Source organism: Dromiciops gliroides, chromosome 3, assembly GCF_019393635.1.
Source record: "Dromiciops gliroides isolate mDroGli1 chromosome 3, mDroGli1.pri, whole genome shotgun sequence".
In the NCBI taxonomy this organism is placed as follows: Eukaryota; Metazoa; Chordata; class Mammalia; order Microbiotheria; family Microbiotheriidae; genus Dromiciops; species Dromiciops gliroides.
This window is the reverse complement of record NC_057863.1, coordinates 79,199,772-79,220,337: the sequence shown is the minus strand read 5'-3', so window position 1 is coordinate 79,220,337 and position 20,566 is coordinate 79,199,772. Positions and strand designations below refer to the sequence as shown.

The 20,566-nt window shown below is 35.5% G+C and overlaps 1 protein-coding gene across 1 annotated transcript in view; it reads right to left on the bottom strand.

The window, feature by feature from the left end:
- The window catches only part of KANSL1L (KAT8 regulatory NSL complex subunit 1 like), a 148,132-nt gene that overhangs the window by 93,223 nt on the left and 34,343 nt on the right, over positions 1 to 20,566 (bottom strand). Inside the window, exons 3-4 of the mRNA XM_043992796.1 lie at positions 11,514 to 11,711; positions 1,203 to 1,324 (exon numbers count right to left, since the gene is read on the bottom strand). Coding sequence (XP_043848731.1) covers positions 1,203 to 1,324; positions 11,514 to 11,711 — 320 coding nt within the window. The remainder of the gene's footprint in view (positions 1 to 1,202; positions 1,325 to 11,513; positions 11,712 to 20,566) is intronic.

Genomic DNA, 20,566 nt, shown 5'->3' with positions numbered 1-20,566 from the left:
AGACAAGAATTTCACAGAATAAGAAGGCATACATAGGTTGCAATCAGCATTGATTTAGAGAATTACTATTTCCTATAGTAAAGAGATCACAAATGATGTACATGTGGATTCTAAAATTAATTTGAAAAAGATGTAGTATGAACATGAATATGGAAAAAGTGAATTCAAAATAGGTGTGATAACAAGATCATAGATTTAAGGAAGGAAGGATTTTTAGAGGCCACTGAGTTCAACAACTTCATTTTAGAAATGATGGAAGTCAGGCACACGGAGGTTGTGCCTTTCCAAGGGTCACACAGCCAGTAAGTATATTTGAACCCAAGTCTTCCTTGATTCCAAGTCCAGTGCATTTTTACTATACCACGTTGCCTCTAAAGATCATTCTGATCATTCGATGATACTTGGAATTCTAGTCTTTTATGCCATTTTTAGAGAGATACTCATACATAATTATCACCAAATGATTTAAGATTCTTTAAGTATTTTATAGTTGAATTGTTATACCTGTTTTCAGAAAACAAATTGCATATTACAAAATCTGGTATTTAATTTGAAAAGCCAAACTGTAGAGTTATTTTAGTATAATGAATTTCAAACATAAAAGATATATACTAGTTTTCCTTTACCATTGTCTTTCATGGCATTAGCTCTCCTTTGAGGAGTTTTCATTCCTTAGATGTGGAAGAAGTTAGATTGTTTTTCCTTTTTTCAAAATAGAAAGATGAGCATTTGTAACTGTAAAACACTACATTTGTACACAAGTATACTACATTTGTATATAGACAAAGACAGACAGACAGACAGATAGGGTTTAGTTCTATATTTAAGGCCAGCATAACAATGTTATACCAACATATCAATTAAATTTCTTTACTTGAAAAATAAGACATTCCTGAAATGACTTCTTTTACTTCTCAACGGTTTAACTTTAATGCCATCAAGTTTAATTTAAGCCAGAATGGCAAATTTAGGAATATGGGTCAAATTCAGCCACCTCCCTGTTTTTGTTTAGCCTGTGAGCTAACATATTAGCTAATCCCTCATTTAACCTAAAGTCATTTCTAAATCATTAATGACTTTGTTTTAATAGTATACAATTTTAGAAGAAAAAGGTAGACTAAATTATTTTGTAGGCAGAAAAAAATTAAAATAAAGTGAGAAAGACATAGGCTTAAACAAAACCATATTATACCATTACCTACCTCCTAGAAATGCCATTAGCCAGTCGTTTATGTTTACAGGGCTTAGAAGAAAAGGGTGATGAAGTAGGGGACAAGTTGAGTGGAGCAATCAGACTGTTGATTATTTCAGTCAGTTGTGCACTCTGCAAAAAAAGAGTCAACTTTTTAGTATTCCTATGCATAAATTTGAACATTATCTAAATTTTAGATATCTGATATCACTTTAAAAAAAGTAAATGTTTACATTTTTAGTAAAGATTTTAATCTCCCAATTCCTACTTGTATTGGCATTGATCTACTTATATGTAATTACACAAATGTAAGCAGTGAAAAATATTACTTCCTTTCTACTACCCTTTCTCTATCATCAGCATTGTTCATTGTCCTCTCTAACCACAAATGTTTATGCTGGATTTTTTTAAAAATCTATTTATTTGATCCTAATCTTATTTTAGAGTATATGCAGACTTTTTCCTCAAAAAACAAACAACCCCCCCCCAAAAAAAAAAACACACAGAAAAACAAAAACAACCGTACAAGTAAGAGTGGCAGGTATGGTTAGATAATGATTTGACCGAAAATAAGATCTGAGGGTCTTAGAAGATTAAAAGCTCAAAAATCAATCAACAGTGTGATGTGGCAGCCACAGGAGCTGATGAAATCTTGGCCCAATTCAGAGAGGCCTAAGTTCCAGAAATGATGTAATAGCTCCTCTCTACTTGTCCCTGCTGAAAACACCTATGGAGGACTGCATGTAATTCTAGGGTAATACCTACAAAGGATATGAATTAATAGCCTGGAGAATGTATGGAAGCCAAACATGAAGATAAAACGTCTTTCATTCACATCAGGTTTGCTTGAAGGAACCAGGGGTGTTCAGTCAGGGAAAGGGAAACCTTCAAGATGATCACTGTATTCAAGCAGTTAAAGGGTTGTCACTTGAAAAAGGAATTGGACTTGCTCTGTTTGATCACCTACATCTGAACTAGGAATAATGAGTGGAAGCTACAGAAAAATAAATTTAGTCTTGATCCCAAGAAAAAATTCCTAATCATGAAAAGTATCCAGAAGTGGAAAGGGCTGCCTCCAGGAGTTAGTGGGTATCTTTGTCACTGAAGGTCTTTTAGCAGAGGCTGATGACGGCCTATTAATCACCTTAGCAAACTAGAGCAGGAGTTCCTTTAGAACATGGGTTTTAATCAACTGAAAACCACTGGAATTCTTTCTAGCTCTAAAATTCTGTGATTTGGTGCTTTTTATCTTGATATATTTAAGCATATTAAGATTTTAAGTGAATTATTCAATCTAGCATATTATCTGTAAACATTATCAACCTCCTTCCCCACCCTCTACTCCTGGTAACAAGGCCAACAAAATATCAAAATCCCACAGATATAGATCGGAAAGTTACATTGTTTTGTTTTGTTTTGGGGGTTTTTGCAAGGCAATGAGGGTTAAGTGACTTGCCCATGGTCACATAGCTAGAAAATGTCAAGTGTCTGAGGCCAGAATTGAATTCAGGTCTTCCTGAATCCAGGGCCAGTGCTTTATCCACTGTGCCATCTAGCTTCCCCAGTTACATTACTTTGGAAAGAAAATACCTCCTTTTCAAAGTCAGTGTGCATGTGAAACTAGCTAAACTTGTTCTTATGGATGGGATTATTAAGGAATGAGAGAATTTATTAGATGATCTATAAGCTCCCTTGCAGCTTTAAAAAATTCTGTGATTATAGGACTATGAAAAGTTAAATTTGCCCATATAGTCATGAAGGTGTTCCTATCATCATAAGAGAAGGACATTGAACCATTTTTATATCGCTGTCTCTTGGCAAACAAGGAATCCCACTTTCCAAAAAAAAAAAATCTTTTGTTATAGTTTCTCCCTTTAATTTAATTAACTGATAGATTATGGTTTTCAAAAGAAGGAAAGAAGTCAGATCCTTGTCACTGTTGCCCTATAAAAAATTAGGATCTTACAGAGAGAAGAGACCTTAGTTATACATGGGTCAACAAAGGCCTGAGAATAATGCCTTGTACACAGAAGACTTAATAAATGAGCTAGACTGAAAAAATAGCAATTTTCAGTCTTAATAGTATCACTTTGTTATGTCATTAAATAAAAGATCTTAGGAATGAATAACAACGGAACAATAAAAGTTCAAACACATAATAGCCTCACCTAAGAAGTTTTCTTCTACAGAGACAATGCTGATAAAATTCTTTGTCTTGAACAGAATATACTTTTGATAATTCTATGGAACTATTAACTCATAGATGTGGGAAACTCCCTCCAATAATACAAATTCTCATCTATCCAGGTTTTCCTTTTGGGTTTTTTTTTGTTGTTTTGTTTTTTTACAGTTAACTTAAGAAATAAATAATTTTAAGTATAGAAAAATACAAATGCCAAAAAAAAACCTATAACTCAACCCATGTATTTTATTCAAGAGTGAATCAATAATCAATGCGAACTTAATATTTTAAGAACACTTTCAGAAAAATGAGTAAAAATTTTCCAATTTTATTCTGCAAGAACTAAGTATCAAATATGCAGATGTAGTGAAAAAGCAAATTTGGGGACCATAACAACAAAGTTTTTTTTTTTTTACATAGTTCCTTAAAGAGAAGGTAAATGCACTTTGCAAGAATGTTTTCCAATAAAAATCAATTTAACCAACTCATAGGATTCCCTGACCCACATTCCGGAGTTACCCAAATTTTTGCATATTCAATAATGTATTAACTTAATAACTATATGCAAGACACGAGGCTAAGCACTAGGTATACAAAGAGAAAAACAAAACAGTCCCTCTCCCCACACACCCCACCTCAGTACAACATAAGCAGCTTATGTTGCACTGAGGTGGGGTGTGTGGGGAGAGGATACAACAGGTACACAAATAAGTACAAGTAAAGTCATTTCAAAAGGGAGAGTGTGTTACAAATGGAGAGAAGGAGAAGGAAGAGAAAGTCTCAGAGTATTAGGAAGGGCCTACCTCCAGTAGAAGGTGGTACCTGAGCTGGGCTTTGAAGGAAGCTAAGGATTGTACAAGTGCTGATATGCCACATAGAGGAGACTATATGTGTACAGGAAGAGACAAGAAATGGAATTTCACATACGGGAAACAGAATGCATGAAGGAAAGGGAAATGCTAACTAATCGATCAACAAATATTTATTAAGTGCTTCTGTTGCACTGGGCACTGTGGAGCTTCTGACCTAATGGAGAGGGAGGGGATATAATGATCACATAGAAAGAGGCACCAAGGTAATCTTGTAGGGGTAGGCACTAGGATCTGGGCATGAGGGAAGAGCCAACCAGGGAAGGCCTTGTGCTGAAAGTGGTTCTGGAGGTGAATCTTAAAGGAAAGCCAGGAATCTGAGAACTATAGGTAAGACAGGAAGAACCATAACTGGGGAAGGTTGAGAGAAAGGCATATTCAGGAGGAGAGAGGAGTTCCACTTTGGACATGTTGAGTCTAAAGTCATCCAAGTAAAGAGAGATCTCTAAGAGAGTTGGTAATACAGGACTTGTATTCAGGAAGGAGATTAATTAAGGTGAGAAGGCTAATTTGGGAGTGAAGTGCATTACTAATTGAACTCAGAAAAGCTGAAAAGGGAGAGAGTTATAGAGATAGGAGAAAAGAAGGCCCAACTTCAGAGCCTAGGAGAGAGAATAAAATTTACAACTGTTATCTCACTTATCTTCACATTATCTACCCAGGAAGTAGTTACTATTTCATATACATTTACTGAAGCAGAGGTCAAGTCACTTAACCTCTGGTCACACAGCTAGTATATGTCAGAGATGGGATTTAAACTCAGGTCTTCCAACTCCAGGTCCAGTGTTCCACCTGGCTACCAAGAAAGTCAGATAGAAAAAGTAAATAAGACAGAACACCTGTGATAAAAGGATCATAGATGCAGAACCTAGAGGGCCCTTAGAGGCCACTGAGTTCAACATTCTCATTTTATAAATAATGAGAGTGAAGCACACAGAGGTTGAGAGACTTTTCCTGGGTCACATAGCTAGTAAGTGCCTAAAGTCAGGATTTGAACCCAGGTCTTCCTGCCTCCAAGTTCAGTGCTCTATTTATTTGCCTTCTTATGCACTATACCTGGCTGCCTCTAAAGACCACAGTGATCTCTGAATAATGCTGTGGTTTATTTACAAATTACCTATGACTCGATCATTTGTGACCACAATCATCTCTAGATAATCAGCATGTTGTTGATTGCTTATTAGCTATATGCATTTTGGTCACTCAGGATGCTTCTCTGCTGCTTCCGCCTATTAATATGAATATATGGATCACCTGGATTTGATGGAGGTGCCTTCTTATCCAAAAGTATTTTTTATGAAACCCTAGGTTAATAGGAACAAGTTGCCCTTCAACTGAACTCCAAACGGAGCCCAGATAGCTAGCTGATAAAAGTCCTTTTACCTGGTGACTTTTTTCCCTCAGGACAGTAAGTCCCCACCATCTTGTGAAGAAATCTGGGCCTCCTCATCCTTGCCAAACCCTTTTTTGGAATCCTGTAATCTTATGATGCTTCTGCATTTTCTCCATACTTGTTATAACTGAAATTGTTAAACTGCTTTTGCTTCTGGGTTGAATTTATCATACTATTGAAACTGATAACGCTCTGTAACCCATAGACAAAAAACAACCTTATATACCATCAGAAAGAGGGAGTCCCCGAGAGCGAGAGCTCCCTTCTAAGGAGGGGGGTTTTCAACATGATCATGTTATATTTCTTCTTGGGACAGATTAAATTGGTATTATGGTTTTTTCTGCATCTCTTATCTGGTTTATTCTATAGGAGACATTATATTCTCTGATCTGGTTTTTAGCCATGATCTTTGATCTGGTGGGGTTTTTTTGTTTATTTGTTTTTTTGTTTTGTTTTGTTTTGTTTTGTTGGTAGGACAGGTATGGAAACAAATTGTAGGAGATATTATAAGATTAATTTCTCTGATCTGTTTGTAGGAGACAGGAAGATTAAACTATATTTAATTTTCTACACTCCTAACAATCTATGCTAAGAGAAAACAAATAAAATTAACAGAAATAAAATCATATTTATGGAGGGATTTAAGGGTGGCAAAACATTTTATGTATCATTTGATTCTCACCACAACCATATGAATTGGGTGCTATTTCTTTCTTTCCTTTGGCTGACAGTCTGTCAAGTTTTATTGTATGAGCCAAATAGAAGGGTACCATGTACAGAGGAGATAGGGGAGAATAATTTCTTGGTCTCCTCCTCCTTAGACAAAGTCTTGATGATCTCCTTCTTAGCCCATAGACGCTCTTCCCAATGCTTTTGTGCTTCCTTAGTGCTTCAGCCTGGTCAGCCAGGAGCTTCTTCCTGGCCTTGTCTGCCTTCAGTTTATGAATGTGCATCATGAGGATCCGCTTATTCTTGAACACATTATCCGTCACCTTCAAGTACAGGCTGTGGCACATATGGCAGTCAATCTTTTTGGATTCACAGTATCTTCGGAGTAGCTGCCGTAGAATCCTCATTTGCCTCAGCCAGGTCACCTTCTCAGGCATACGAGCATTGGCAGTACCCTTTCTCTTACCAATGCCCATGTGCCTGCCCTTCTGTCAAGCCAGGGTATCTGGCATGGGAGTGCACAGTAACAGGCTTCTGGATGATCAGTCCATCTTTAATCAGCTTCTGTATCTGCTGACGGGAATTGGCATTGGCAATTTCATTGGTCTCATTGGGGTCAAGCCATCCCTTCTTTTTTCCACATCAGAGGACACTAGAGGCAAGCCTCTTCTGAAGCCTGAGCATACTCATGGCTGCAGCCGCAGTGCAGAAAAGGAAAGGAGAGGGTGGGTGCTATTTCTAATTGCCATTTTGTAGGTCAGGAAAACTGAGGCAAAGAAAGATTAAATAATTTGCCCAATAGAGCTTGCAAACTGTCCACAAAGTTATTCCCTGCCCTATCTATGCAAGCAGTCTGCCTCTTTGTCTGCTTATACATTCCTCTAATTATGTCTATTTTATGCAGCTTTTTTCAGCAAGTCCTCATTCAATATATGTTAAAGACTATTCACACCCCAGATACTTCCATGGATGCTCAGTATAGAGCACCAGCCCTGGAGTCAGAAGGACCTGAGTTCAAATCCAGCCTCAGATACTTGACACTTCCTAGCTCTGTGACCTTGGGCAAATCACTTAATCCCAACTGCCTCAGTCCCCAAAAATGTAATTGGGGCATATTTAGCAAAATAAAATAGACCTTCATTTTCTTATTCATTCTTCCTCAACTGAAAGTTGAGCTGAAGTTTCTTCTGCAATTATTATGAATTTGGGAATTTCTACAATGTTTTGGGGCTTGATGCTCATTAGAACATTGTGAATCAATAAATAAGCATTTATTAAGCACTTATATGCCAGGCACTCTGCTAGCTCCTGAGATGCAAAGATCAAAGTGCAACAGATCTTAGGATCTGTAGGGAGAGGAGAGGAAATGCATCCATGTACAAAATGTACATGTACTGGTATGAGGTAAGGGGGGTTTGGGAGTATCCTCACTTTCAGATACCTGGAAAATCAATCCCTCAAAGACATGAAAATTGTGCTTTCTCCAGGAGGGAGAAAATACTTCCTCTGTGTACACTTGATCAATCCAGTTCTTCTTATCTTTTTTTAAAGTGCCATTTCTACTGTCTTAAATGCCATTGGAATAATGTATCTGAGTTGGATCTCTTGCCAAGCTTTCTTTTTTTTCCAAGTCTCCTTTCTTAATGAGGTAATATTGTTTATAATCTTTTGTCATCCTTGTCCATAATATTTTACAAAATAGTTTATGTTATAATCCAATATTGCCTTGCACAGCCATATATCTCTCCTCCTGACAAAGAGGACAAGCATTTGCTGATTAAGGCGGTTTCTATTTTCTTTTGGACTCTTCATTTGTCAAATAACTTATATTGGCTAAACTTTCTTAGGAAATGATGGTAGCTCATATCAGTCTATTTCTCATTTTGAGACATTGAAGGGCATATAAATGGGAATGGAGGTGATTTCATTTGTATACAGGACTTCTGAATGATTCAACTCTCTATCAATGTAGGTCAGCACACTGATCCTGTTTTTAAATGAGTCAGGTTGGAAATGTATACCATTATTTTCTCATTTTTATTCTTTCTTCTAACTGGAATTTTATTTTGATCTTTTTCTAACAAGAAGGTGGTTATAAAGACAACTCAATTGGAAATGACTCACACATCAAAAGTAAACAGCTTTTTTCCTATTTGCCAAAATATAACCAATTTCAGTTTTTGTGATTTTATTTGGTGCTCACAGTGTTCAGTGCTTCCAAGCTCGTATGTTGAAGAAACTATTCATGATATATAGACATGAGTCTTATAGAGTATATAATTCTTTGGTGTCTCATTTCTTACTCTTGAACCACATTTTTTCTTTTGAACCATATTTTCAAACATGTTTTTCACTGTCTTTTCATTTAAGTTACCAACTATTAAATTATGTGTTGACTTAATTTAGAAGATTTTAATAAATTCTTCCTTGCAATAGATAACACAGTATAGCTGAAATTATTGTTAAAGTGGTCTTTTTGTGATTATTTATTCTGAGCACTGCAATAGATGATCAAGTACCCCATGGAAAGATATTGCTTGTTATCTTTGAGTACTTGATTAAAAAACAAACTCTGCTGACTCATTTATTTGTCTCTCTAAAGAGTCTGTGAGTCATCTTTCCATTTAACTGATACTCCCTTTAGTAACCTGGTTTATTTTATAGCAAGGATGTCAATATGGATATGATCCAGATCCTCTGGTAGTTTGTCCATTAACATTGGTCTTTGCATGATGATCTCATACATTTCTTGGACAAGTATTTATTAAGCACCTATTATGGATCAGACACTGTGCTAAGCATTGGGAAAAACAAAGACCAATGTGAAAGTGTCTGCCCTCAAGAAAATTCTATTGGGGGCAATATGCACACAAAGTAGTAATACAAAATATGTATAAAAGAAATACAAAACAATATTGAGGTTAGGGGAGTGCTAATAAATGAGAAGATCAGAGAGAGCCTTGTTGTGCAAGAGACAGTGTTTGAGGTTAGCCTTAAATGATAAGAATTCCTAAAGGCAAATGTAAGGAGCAGATGCATTCCAGATCAGGCAGACATACTTTGCAAATGGAATGCCATGTATGGGTATAACAAATAAACTTTATGAAATTCTCGTGTTTGAATCACTGATGGGAATGAGTGATCCAGGCCACTGTCCTTCTCCCTTAGATGCCATTATTGACAGGGGACCTTCTCTCATGTTTTCCCAATGCCTCTTTTCCTCTTATAAGAGCCACCAGTGTCCCTCCAGAAGGCAACAGAATCTAGATGTGATCTCTGGATGACATAGGTAACTCAGTGATACTGGGTAGGGTAAGCAGAGAGAGTAAAAAAAAGTTATGGAGAAAAGTTGTAGCCTTGGAGTAGAACTATGGATTCAGAAGTAGATGGAGAAACTAAATTTTAAAATAAAACCAAGTAATTTTAGAGAGTTGGCAATGAGGGCAGACTCTTAGGAAGAACTTTGTTGCCCTAAAATATCTTGCCATATCCCAACTAAAACTCCATCATTAGAATGTTACAAGATCATAGATCTAGAACTAGAAGAAACCTCAAAATGCAGATAGAAACCTCCAACCCTTCATTTTACAGGTGAAGATATTAAATGCCCAAAGTGGAATTTGGATCTCATTTGTATTCACCATAACCATCACCTTACTTTTCTTCTACAATCTAGCAGAGATAATCTGTACCTATAGGTTGGAACATTAATTTGGGCAAAATGGGAGAAAAGTCATATGATAGTCAATTTTGGAACATGGAGTACTTTACAGAGGATGGAGGGAATAAGTGGAGATAAAACTATAGACAATAGGAATTTGGGACAGCATAAGGAAACTGGGTGGCACCAGGATGCAAGAGAGGAACGTATAAAGGGAAGCAGGCAAGTACTGACTAACTCTGGGAATTTCCAGATCCAAACATCCTCCTTTTCCTCTATTTCTTCCCTTCATATGTACTTCACCCGCTGCAGCAAAGACTAAAGACAATTAATGATGCAGTTAAATTACTTAGATTAGCTCAGTTGCTTGGATAGGTTTCTCAGGGTGTTCCTAAAAACCAGCACAGCTCATACAGATTCTATAAAACAATGACTTCTCTCTCACAGGACCAGTGATTTCATTGGTGTAGGAAAGTGAGGTAAGTTACTCCTTGACCAAAGTGTATCAATACCTTCCTTGCGATTTATAACCTTACAGAGTTACTTGGGACACTTATAGGTTAAGTTCCCCAGGGTCACCCTCCAGCTCTCTGTCAGAGGCATACCTGAATTTGGACTTTCCTGACTGCAAGGCCAACCTTCTGTCCATTGCATCACGCTGGCATGCATTCATAGTTCAGAATCACTGACTTACAAATAAATTTTATGAATGTGTGTTGGTTAATTAGCAAATTGGGGACCTGCTTCTATACAGGATTTGTTTATCTGAAGTTTTAGATTATCTGTGCTACTGCTCTCCTTTATTAGCACAGACAGGAGTGGCTATACGTATATTTTTTAATTTAACTAAAAGCTGACATATCAGAAACTGACCCCTGGGATATGAAAGATGATATATGTCCAGGCACAAGTTCATAACAGTTTCCCAGGTGGCTGGCAAGGACTAGTATATCCCTATGTGCTAGGTATATTCTAGTTCAAACTAGGCCTACTCTTGAAAATCCCTGAAAGCCCAGGGCCACTTGGAAAACCTAAATTAATTCAAAGATCACAGGCATGATAAAGCCTAGGATCAAATTAAATTCCTGGAATTACTAGTGATAGAGTCCAAAGAACAAGGGAGACATCAGTACCAAAATGACCTAGAGAGGGCACATTTTAACCTTCTATATACACATGTAAGAAAAATGGCTAAGCAATATTTAGCATGATAAATGAGTAAGGTATAGAAAATGGCCTATTGCCTGAAAAAAGTCTCTGAGATAGAGTTGTCTTGGAAGAAAATAGATTTTCATTTCCAATAGGAAAGAACTACCACATAGTGGCTTTTTGTCATTTATTTATATTTTAGTTTTACAGATATCTGAATTATACCAACATGCTAAGTGGAAATTTTACTAAATTAGTGATATAAAGTGATCTGTAATTATAATTAATATAATGTATTATATATCCCACCTAGACAAAAATATACTATTGTCTATTTAAATGCCTTCAAAGCTATAAAAATTGATTCCACATGAAATTCTACTCCTACTTCACTTTACCTGTTTTTCTATGTTTCGAAGAAGTAGTGTAGGGCTACTTGGTGACATTTCAAAATCTTGTTCTGGTAAAGAATCTTGTCTCTCCTGGGGAACCTGAGAATTCCCTGTTGTATTTATTAAAGTTCCTTGGTCTGTCAATTGTATCTGCTTCTTCAAAATATCTTTTGGAAGTTGGCATTCTTCTAGGATCACTGTTCCCTAAATAACAGCAATTAAACACAGTTCAATTAAGGACAAAATTTGTTCTATATGATTTTTTAGAATTACATTTAAATACAGACTTCTTAATACTGAAGCAAAGAAAGTGAAAATTTAGAAAGTATAATTTTTCTAAAAACATGAAATATATTAAGGCATGTGATGTATAATGATAAAGAAATCAGACTATCATTTGTGTAATGTATTTCATTGATTTATAATTAGCAAATATAGGACTTAAGAACCGAAAGTGACTTTAAAGGTACATCTAGTCCTACCCTCTTATTTTAAAAATGAGGAAAGTGAGTCTGTCAGGTCACATGACTTGCCAAAATTCATCACACTAGTGACTACCAAAAAGTGAAAAAAGAAAAGTGAGCAATTATCTTGCCAAAGCATATCTGACCACACCATTCCCCAGATCAAGAATCCCTATTATTGTCTCTGAAATAAAATACAAACATTTCTGCTGAGCATTTAAAGACCTTCCAAAACCTTTCAAGACTTGTTGCATATTACTCCTAGTTACATATTTTACATTTTAGCCAAACTTGCTCTTTCCTTAGTTCAGCATTCTCTTACTCCTTGTAAAGGCTTTCCCTACATGCTTGGAATGCCCTTTCCTCACCACCATCTCCTAGAATTCTTGGCTTCCTTCAAAGCTCAATTCAGTTTGACTATCTCCTATGGGAAGGTTTTTCTCTTTCCTCAAATTATCTTGGTCAATCACTTCACCTCTTTCAGGTTCAATTAACTCATCTTCAAAAATAAGGCATTTGGAGTAGATGAAATCTAAGATCCTTTTCCTCTCTACATCCATCAGTGATCCTGACTTCTCACTCACAGCTCAACCTCTTGCAATATGGATTCTTTATAATTCTTTAACTATGCAAACTACTTGTTCTGAAGTTACTATCTCTTAATTGACATTTGTCAATTGGTCTAAGTCCTTTGCACAATACCTGGCACATTGTAGGTGCTTAATAAATGCTAGTTGACTGACTGACCTTTTATATCCCCATTCTTCTTGACTTCTCCATCATTTGATACTGTTAATCACCTTCTCTTCCTAGGTATTCTCCGCCTGGTATGACATGATTTTCTCTTTTTTCTTTCCACTTGACTGGTAGACCCTCAGTCTTCTTTCCTGGATGATGACACATGTCCTGCCCTTTGTGGGTATAGCTCTATACTGGGTCCTCTTCTCCTTCCTATTACACACTCTCCCTAGATGATCTTATTAGCTCCCATAGATTCAAATATTATTTCTATACAGATAACTCCCATATCTATATATCCAACTTTTTTTCTTTTCTCTTAAGCTTCAGGCCTATATCACCAACTGCCTACTGGATATTTTGATTTATATGTCCAAAAAGCAGTTCAAACTCAGCATGCACAGAATAGAATTGATAATATTCCCCTAAACTAATGCTTTTTTTGGAATTGCTCTATTTCTGTTGAGGACACTATCCTTTTAGTTCCCCAATTTCACAATCTCAGAATTGTTTTCAACTCTTTACTCTCACTTATCAAATCTTTTCAATTTCTAATGTGTGTGTTTGTATGAGTGTGTCTGTGTGTGTGTATGTATGTTGTGTGGCTTTATTTTTAATGTCTGGGTCTTCCTATTTCACCCAGGCTGGAAGTGCAGAGACTACTCACTCCCAAACTACTGCTGATCAGCATGGGAGCTTTGACCTGCTCCATTTCCTACATGAACTGTTTTGCTTTTCCTTATGCAAGCTGGTACCTCCTACGTCAAGGGTCCACCATATTAGTACTGAACTGAGTGTAGACACCAGACTGGCTTTAGTCTTACTGCAACTCAGAACTCCCTAACCCAAATGATCCACCAGCTTCAGCTTCAGCTTTCTAAAGAACATGTAGGTGGCATAGGCCACCACCTACAGCTCAAGTCAGGTCAATTTTACTTCCATATTCTTCAAATCCATCATTTTCTCTCTATTCACACAGATGCCACTCTAGCTAAATCTTGTTTTAGGCTGTCTTCACCTTTCACCTAAACTACTATCATACTCTCTTAATTTTCTTATTGCCTTGATCAAATCTCTCCTTTCTCTGATCCATATTCTATACAACTGACTAAGTGATTTCTAAAGCAGCAATGTGATCTTGTTCCTCCCCTGCCCAATAAGCTCCAATAGTTCCTAAAGCCTCTATGATCAAATGTAAACTCTTCCATTTGTCATTTATAGACCTTCATAATCTGGCTCCAAACTACCTACCTACAATTATCCTCCTTAAATCACTCTTCTGTCTAGTTAAAGTGACCTATTAGCTGTCCCTCATATACAACACTTCACTTCTACCTCTTAGAATGTTTCCTTGCTTCCTTCAAAGCTCAGATTAAAAACCAAATCCTACAGGAGGGTTTTCCTGATTCTCTCAAGGTGCTGATGCCTCTTATCCCAAACTACTTTGTATTTACTTTGAATATATTTTGTGTTTGCATATCTGTGAATAGAATATATGTTCCTTGACATCAGAAGCTATTTCAGTTTTGTCTTTGTATCCCCAACATGTGGCAGGTAATAGATGATTCTCTTCATCACTTGCAGCATTCATATGTTTAGATGATCATGGCATTCAAATGTTTAGATGTTGAGAGCATTCTTACAAAGGGTAGACGTAGTTTACATTTATATAGTACTTCATAGTAACAGAGTATTACCTCACCTAATGCCAACAACTGTGGTAAGTTAATACCATTACTTAGATGGATCAGGATGGCACCTTCCACAGATTAGGCCATCCCACATACCTTTTTATCTTCTACAATTCTTGTCCATGTCTTTATATAAATTCTTTGATGCTTCACACAATACACTAGAGGATTTTCTTTACTTCTCTGAATATTTCTGGAGTATCAATTCCACATTCAGGTTACCATTCCATCATAACTGTTATTCCTCACTCATATGACCAGCTCATTTTCTTTTCTTGTTATACTTGTCCTTGGTACTTTGATGCCAGAGGGAAATCATTAAAAAGACAGGCTATTGTGCTAGTGAACTGCTTGGGATGATTTAAATAAAGTATTGCTAAATTCTATCCAGTTTGTATTCCTTCTTATTACATTCTAGTATTAGGTCACTGTTCATACGGAGTGCTTGTCTAAGACATACATATAATACATGCTGACAAAATAACTCAACAAGTTGGTCATTTAACTGCATGTCATAATTTTGTATAATGGAAGAATGCTGGAGAACTGGTTTTGAATCCTGACATTGATACACTAGCTGTGTAAACCTAGACAAATAACCTCATAGAGATTGTTTCCTCATCTGCAAAATGGGTTGAACATACTTATACTACTTCACTAAAAAGTGAGGAAAGAACTTTATAATGTATTTGTCATTCATTTTGTTTTCTTAGTATTGATAGCATAATCTCTGCATGCTATAATGCAAACAGCGCTAGATTCAATCAGGAGAGATCTACATTCAAATCCCATCATGAACATTTGCTAGCTATGTAACTATGAGCAAGTTATTTAACCCTAGTTTCACTTTGCTCATGTGTAGAACTGAGATAATAGCTATATGGTCTATCTTATGGAGTTGTAAGGATCAAATAAATTAATGTATATGAAAATTCTTTAATTAAGGAAGCTTTGTAATAGTCTATATCTCAATGAAAATAATACAATGCCACGTGCAAATAGAAACATTTAGAGAACCTAAACATTAATTGGGAGATTGCCTTCTATTTGGACTCTGCTTAAGAAATCTTCTATGACATTGGCTATGCATATATAGGCAAGCATACATCTTCCTGTTTTATGCCCTGATTGAGAGCAATAAACAATGTCATTGAATAAAGTTATTTTCATAGAATCTTATTTGATTTCCAAATACGTGTAGAAGTCATTTTTTCTTGAAAAGAGTCTTCATAGTTGTATTTTGTTTCATCAAGTCAAATGCTTTTTTTTAATCAAAGAGTAGACAAAATGAGATGTTATATTTTCTGCATCTTTCTATAAAATTATATGATTATGAAAATGTATTTGGTTATAAAAATCATCCATGACAATCTATTTGGTCTTTTCTCATCATCAAAGATAAGTATGATGTTTGCACAGACATTCCATTTCTGTAAAATGAGAAAGTTGGTCTGGAGATGAGAAAGCACATTAGTAACTACTGACATCTCTTGGTTACTTTTGGGGGTCTCATCATAATTGCTTAGAATATTTTCCATTCATTGTCTCTTTGATTTATCTTAAAGTCATACTTTAAAATTATTTTGCTTCAAGCATACTACTGGATGGATCTTGTCAAGTTCAATCCCTCTTCCTGAATTAATCTTTAAAAATGCCATTACTGTTATTTCACCTAGTACTTTAGCTGCTAAGATGACAATTCAAACATTGTTGCTGATGAAAAGAGGTCTCAATAGAAATGCCTTCAATTGTTACGTTTTCACATATATTTATTGCAATCCTAGTGTCCTCTAAAAATGCTCTGAAGATGATTTAGCTTGTGGTTGGTTCTCACATGAAACCCTTTGTAGCATGTTTTTTGGTGTTTTTATTTTTACTGTAATAACTTTTTAAATCAGTTAAATTTTTCAGTGAAATAAAGAATGAATTAAAGTCAATGTTCTTCCTTATCCATTTTCTATTTCTCAAGGTTAATTCCTTGCTTATTAAACTATAAAAGTGTCATGTTTTAGATATAGCATACATCTCATATTTATTTTCTCTTCTAATATACTATTGATTTTGATCTGTGTTCTGTCAAGTCAATGATCCAACTATACAAAGAGACAGTGGATTCTGAAATCACTTCTATCAATGATCAATTTTCCCTGTCAAAATGCAATCTCATTTTTTAAAATGTGATATTTGCTATGACCAATTTCCATCATCTTCTGACACTTTTTAAAGAGAATAATAGTAATATACACAAATGAATCTTTGGAATATATATGCACACACTACCCATTTTCATTTATTAGTTATGGAACTAAATTTTAACCATCCTCTTTCCTCTCCACCCCAAAGTTTACCTTCACATTGATATTACTAAGTATATCAAGGGAATATTTTTGTTTAGATAATGAGTGCTGGAACTAGAGTCAAGAAGACCTAAGTTCAAATCCAGCCTCAGACACTTACTAGCTGTGTGACCCTGGGCAAGTCATTTAACTTCTGTCATCATCAATTTCCTCATCTGTAAAATAGGAATAATAATAATAGCACTTACCTTACAGGGTTATTGTGAGAATAAAATGAGATAACATTTGTAAAGCACTTTGCAAGCCTTTAAGAGTTATATAAATGCTAGCTATTATTATTTTTCTAGAATTTCTCTTTAAGTCACCACTTTAAAAATAAAAAGCAAAAACTTATGCAGAAGTAAAGAAATACCAATAAGGAGTTTTGATTAATTTTAAAGAAAACAACATAACTATCACAGGCATCATTCTGGAGAAGGAATATAAAAGTCTAGCTAAGTGGTGGTCTGGAATTTTGCAGAAAAAAGAACATAATGCTTCTTTTTACGGAGAATAAATTGCCAGACTTTTATCTGGCCCACACCAAAGAAATCAAGAGATATATAAGTTTTTATCACCAAAATTTTTTAATTTATTTCAATAATTTATTCTGACATAGGATAAATAGTATTAGGGATATGCAAAAATTTTGGGAGGTGAAATATAATAGACCTGTCAGATACCCCAGATTAGGATGTACATTAATGACTATAAACTGGCCCAAAGAAGGTTAAGTGGGAAACTCATAACCTGCTTTGTTGATCATTTGCAAATTATTTTTAATTTTAGTCATACAAATATTACTCATCCAAATGAATTATTACTATTTTGCTTCCTTTAAAAAGAATAATCTTTTATGATTATCAGGTGGCCTTACAAAGGAACAGTACCTCAAACTAAATAATGACAAACCAGTCTATAAATGCAATTAACAGCTAAAAGCTATGCATTATCTTATATAAGAATTTAATTAATCAAAGAATACTACACTGTCTGCCCCTTGTCTGACTTCTGATAATATAATCAATTCATCTTTTACAGTAAGCAAATCACCAATACTGCTGGTCTCATTTGAGTACAGATCTATTGATGAAAAGAAAGGACTACAGTAATTTAAGATATAATCTCTATCAGGGAAATACAAACAAAAATGACATCAAGTTTCACACAAAAAATAACTGTAAAGATTTTACATCTGTCCTTCTTTCTTTAGTATTACTATGTCAGAGAACATGAAATATAATGGAGATGTGATATTAACTAACAAGTTTAGCTAACAGAGTTCTTAGTTCCAATACAATTAGGAGATGATCATAAAAACAAAGTAGAATAGTTTCATGAATAATATATCGTGATTAACAAAACAGACAAGTTGAAATTTTGTTGCCCCTTGCTGTTGCTTTTGTCATACCTTTTCTGGTTTTTAAGAACTCATTAGAACAGAATTTTTGAATTTTAAGGAACATTAGAAATCATCTAGTCTGTCTCACTTTACTTATAAGAAAAAATAGTCCCAATGTTAAATGATTTGCCTCAGGATCACATGAGAGTACACAGAGCATTAGACTTGGAGTCAGAAGACTAAGATTCAGCTCCTGCCTTAGACAAATAATAGCTATATGATCATGAGCAAGTCATTTAATCTCTCCTAGTCTCAGTTTCCTCATCTGTAAAATGTAAATAAAAATAGCTTTAAGACCTGTCTCATAGTGCTGTTGAGAGGAATGTGCTTTAAAACTTTAAAGTTTGGTAGTAGTAGTATGAGTACTAGTGGTCATCGTCATTGTCATAGTCAGAACAATAGCAAAGTCTTCCGGGACAATACACTTTACATTTCACTATAATGACTAATAAATTTTTACCAATCACAATAATGATTACTAAAGATTGCATTACTTAGGATAGTGAATACAAACTGATTGCTGCTGGGTAGGCTGAGGCTTGAACTCAGATGATGTGAGCTGTAGCATGTTAAGCCAGTTGGGTATCTGTATTAGTCCAGTACCAATATGGTGAAGTGGGGGCCCCAGAAGTGCAGGCCACCAGCTTTCCTGAAAGGGGTCAGAAGAAGAGCTGATCAAATCATCCATGTTGGGATCTGGCCCAGGAGAACTACTACACTTCCAACTTGAGCAAAAAAAAAAACAAAAAGAAACCTTGGTCTCAAACCTCCCAATCCCCCCCCCAAAAAAATGAAATGAGTGTAATTCTCTGATTCATCAGATATAAATTATAAACTTTTTATAAGTTTATATGACGTAGGAACCTACTTTATGCATATATACTGCACAACTTGTGCAGATTTTAAATACTATGTCTGGCCCCCAGTAATTCTCCCATGTGCTAAGCAACATTCTCCATATTTTTTTGCATAAGGCAGTTGGCTACTCATTAGTGACTCTGCTTAAATAGCTTTGTTTAAACATTAAAACACTGAAGATACACTAAATGAAGACAATGATGTATTCAGTCTAGTATTCTATCTTAGAGTTGCCCTGATTCAATTTTTTATGGAAGAAGATAGCAGCAATCCTCCAAGTAAACTACCTGCTACATAAAGTAAAATTTTACTTAATTTGTCCTAAATTATTTGTTCTTTGAGAAGACTTGGTTAACTTGTCGTGTTTGCCCTTAACATGAACACCATTTGCAAATTCATGAAATTTGGTCATATGCCTTTTTTATCTTTATCTTTTTAGACCAGTGATTACCATATCTGGTCCCTTGGTATCTATATGCCAATAAAAGCAATGTTATACATAATGGTCAAGTGTTATACTGTGGTTATTACTATGTGGTTTAGCAGTATAATTATTTTGTTATTGTTTTTTAGTTCAGCAACTTTTTTTAATTAAAATTTTTTGCAGTCAATTGGAAATCCAACTTCTCTCCTACTCCCCTTTCATCTTTCCCCAATGAAAAAGAAAGAAAAACGAAAACTGTTAGAAACATGCATGGTCAAAAAAAAATTCTCACATTGGTGATGTCCAAGCAAACAAACAAACAAAAAGTTTTAATCTGCACCCTGAATCTATTAACGTTTCTGTCAGGGGGTGGGGACATAATGTTTCATTATGAGTCCTCTGTAATCATGGCTGGTCTTTGAGTTGATTAAACTTTCTAAGTTTTACAAAGTTGTTTGCCTTTACAATATTGTTATGCTATAAAGTTATTGATTCTACTCACTTCACTCTGCATCAGTTCATATGTCTTCCCATGTTTCTCTGAAATCAACCCCTTCATCATTTCTTTCTTTCTTTCTCTTTTTTTTTGCGGGGCAATGAGGGATAAGTGACTTGCCCAGGGTCACACAGCTAGTAAGTGTCAAGACCCTTCATCATTTCTTAAAACACAATAGTATGGGGCAGCTAGGTGGCGGAGTGGGTAGAGCACCGGCCCTGAAGTCAGGAGGACCTGAGTTCAAATCCAGCCTCAGACACTTAACACTTACTAGCTGTGTGACCCTAGGCAAGTTACTTAACCCCAATTGCTTCACCAAAAACAAAACAAAACAAAAAAAACCACAATAGTATTTTATCACAGTCATATACTTTAAGTTTTCCTGCCATTCCCCAGTGATGAGCACCCTTTCAGTTTCCAATTCTTTGTCAGCGCAAAAATTTGCTATAAATATTATTGTATATACAGTTTTTCCTCCTCTTTCTTTGATCTCTTTGAGGGCATATACCTAGTAGTGGTATTACTGGTTCTAAGGGTATATATAATTTAGTAGCTTTAGGGGCATAGTTCCAAATTGTTTTCCAGAATGCCTGGACCAGTTCATAGTTCCACCAACAGTGCATTAATATATGTTTTCCCATAGTCCCTCC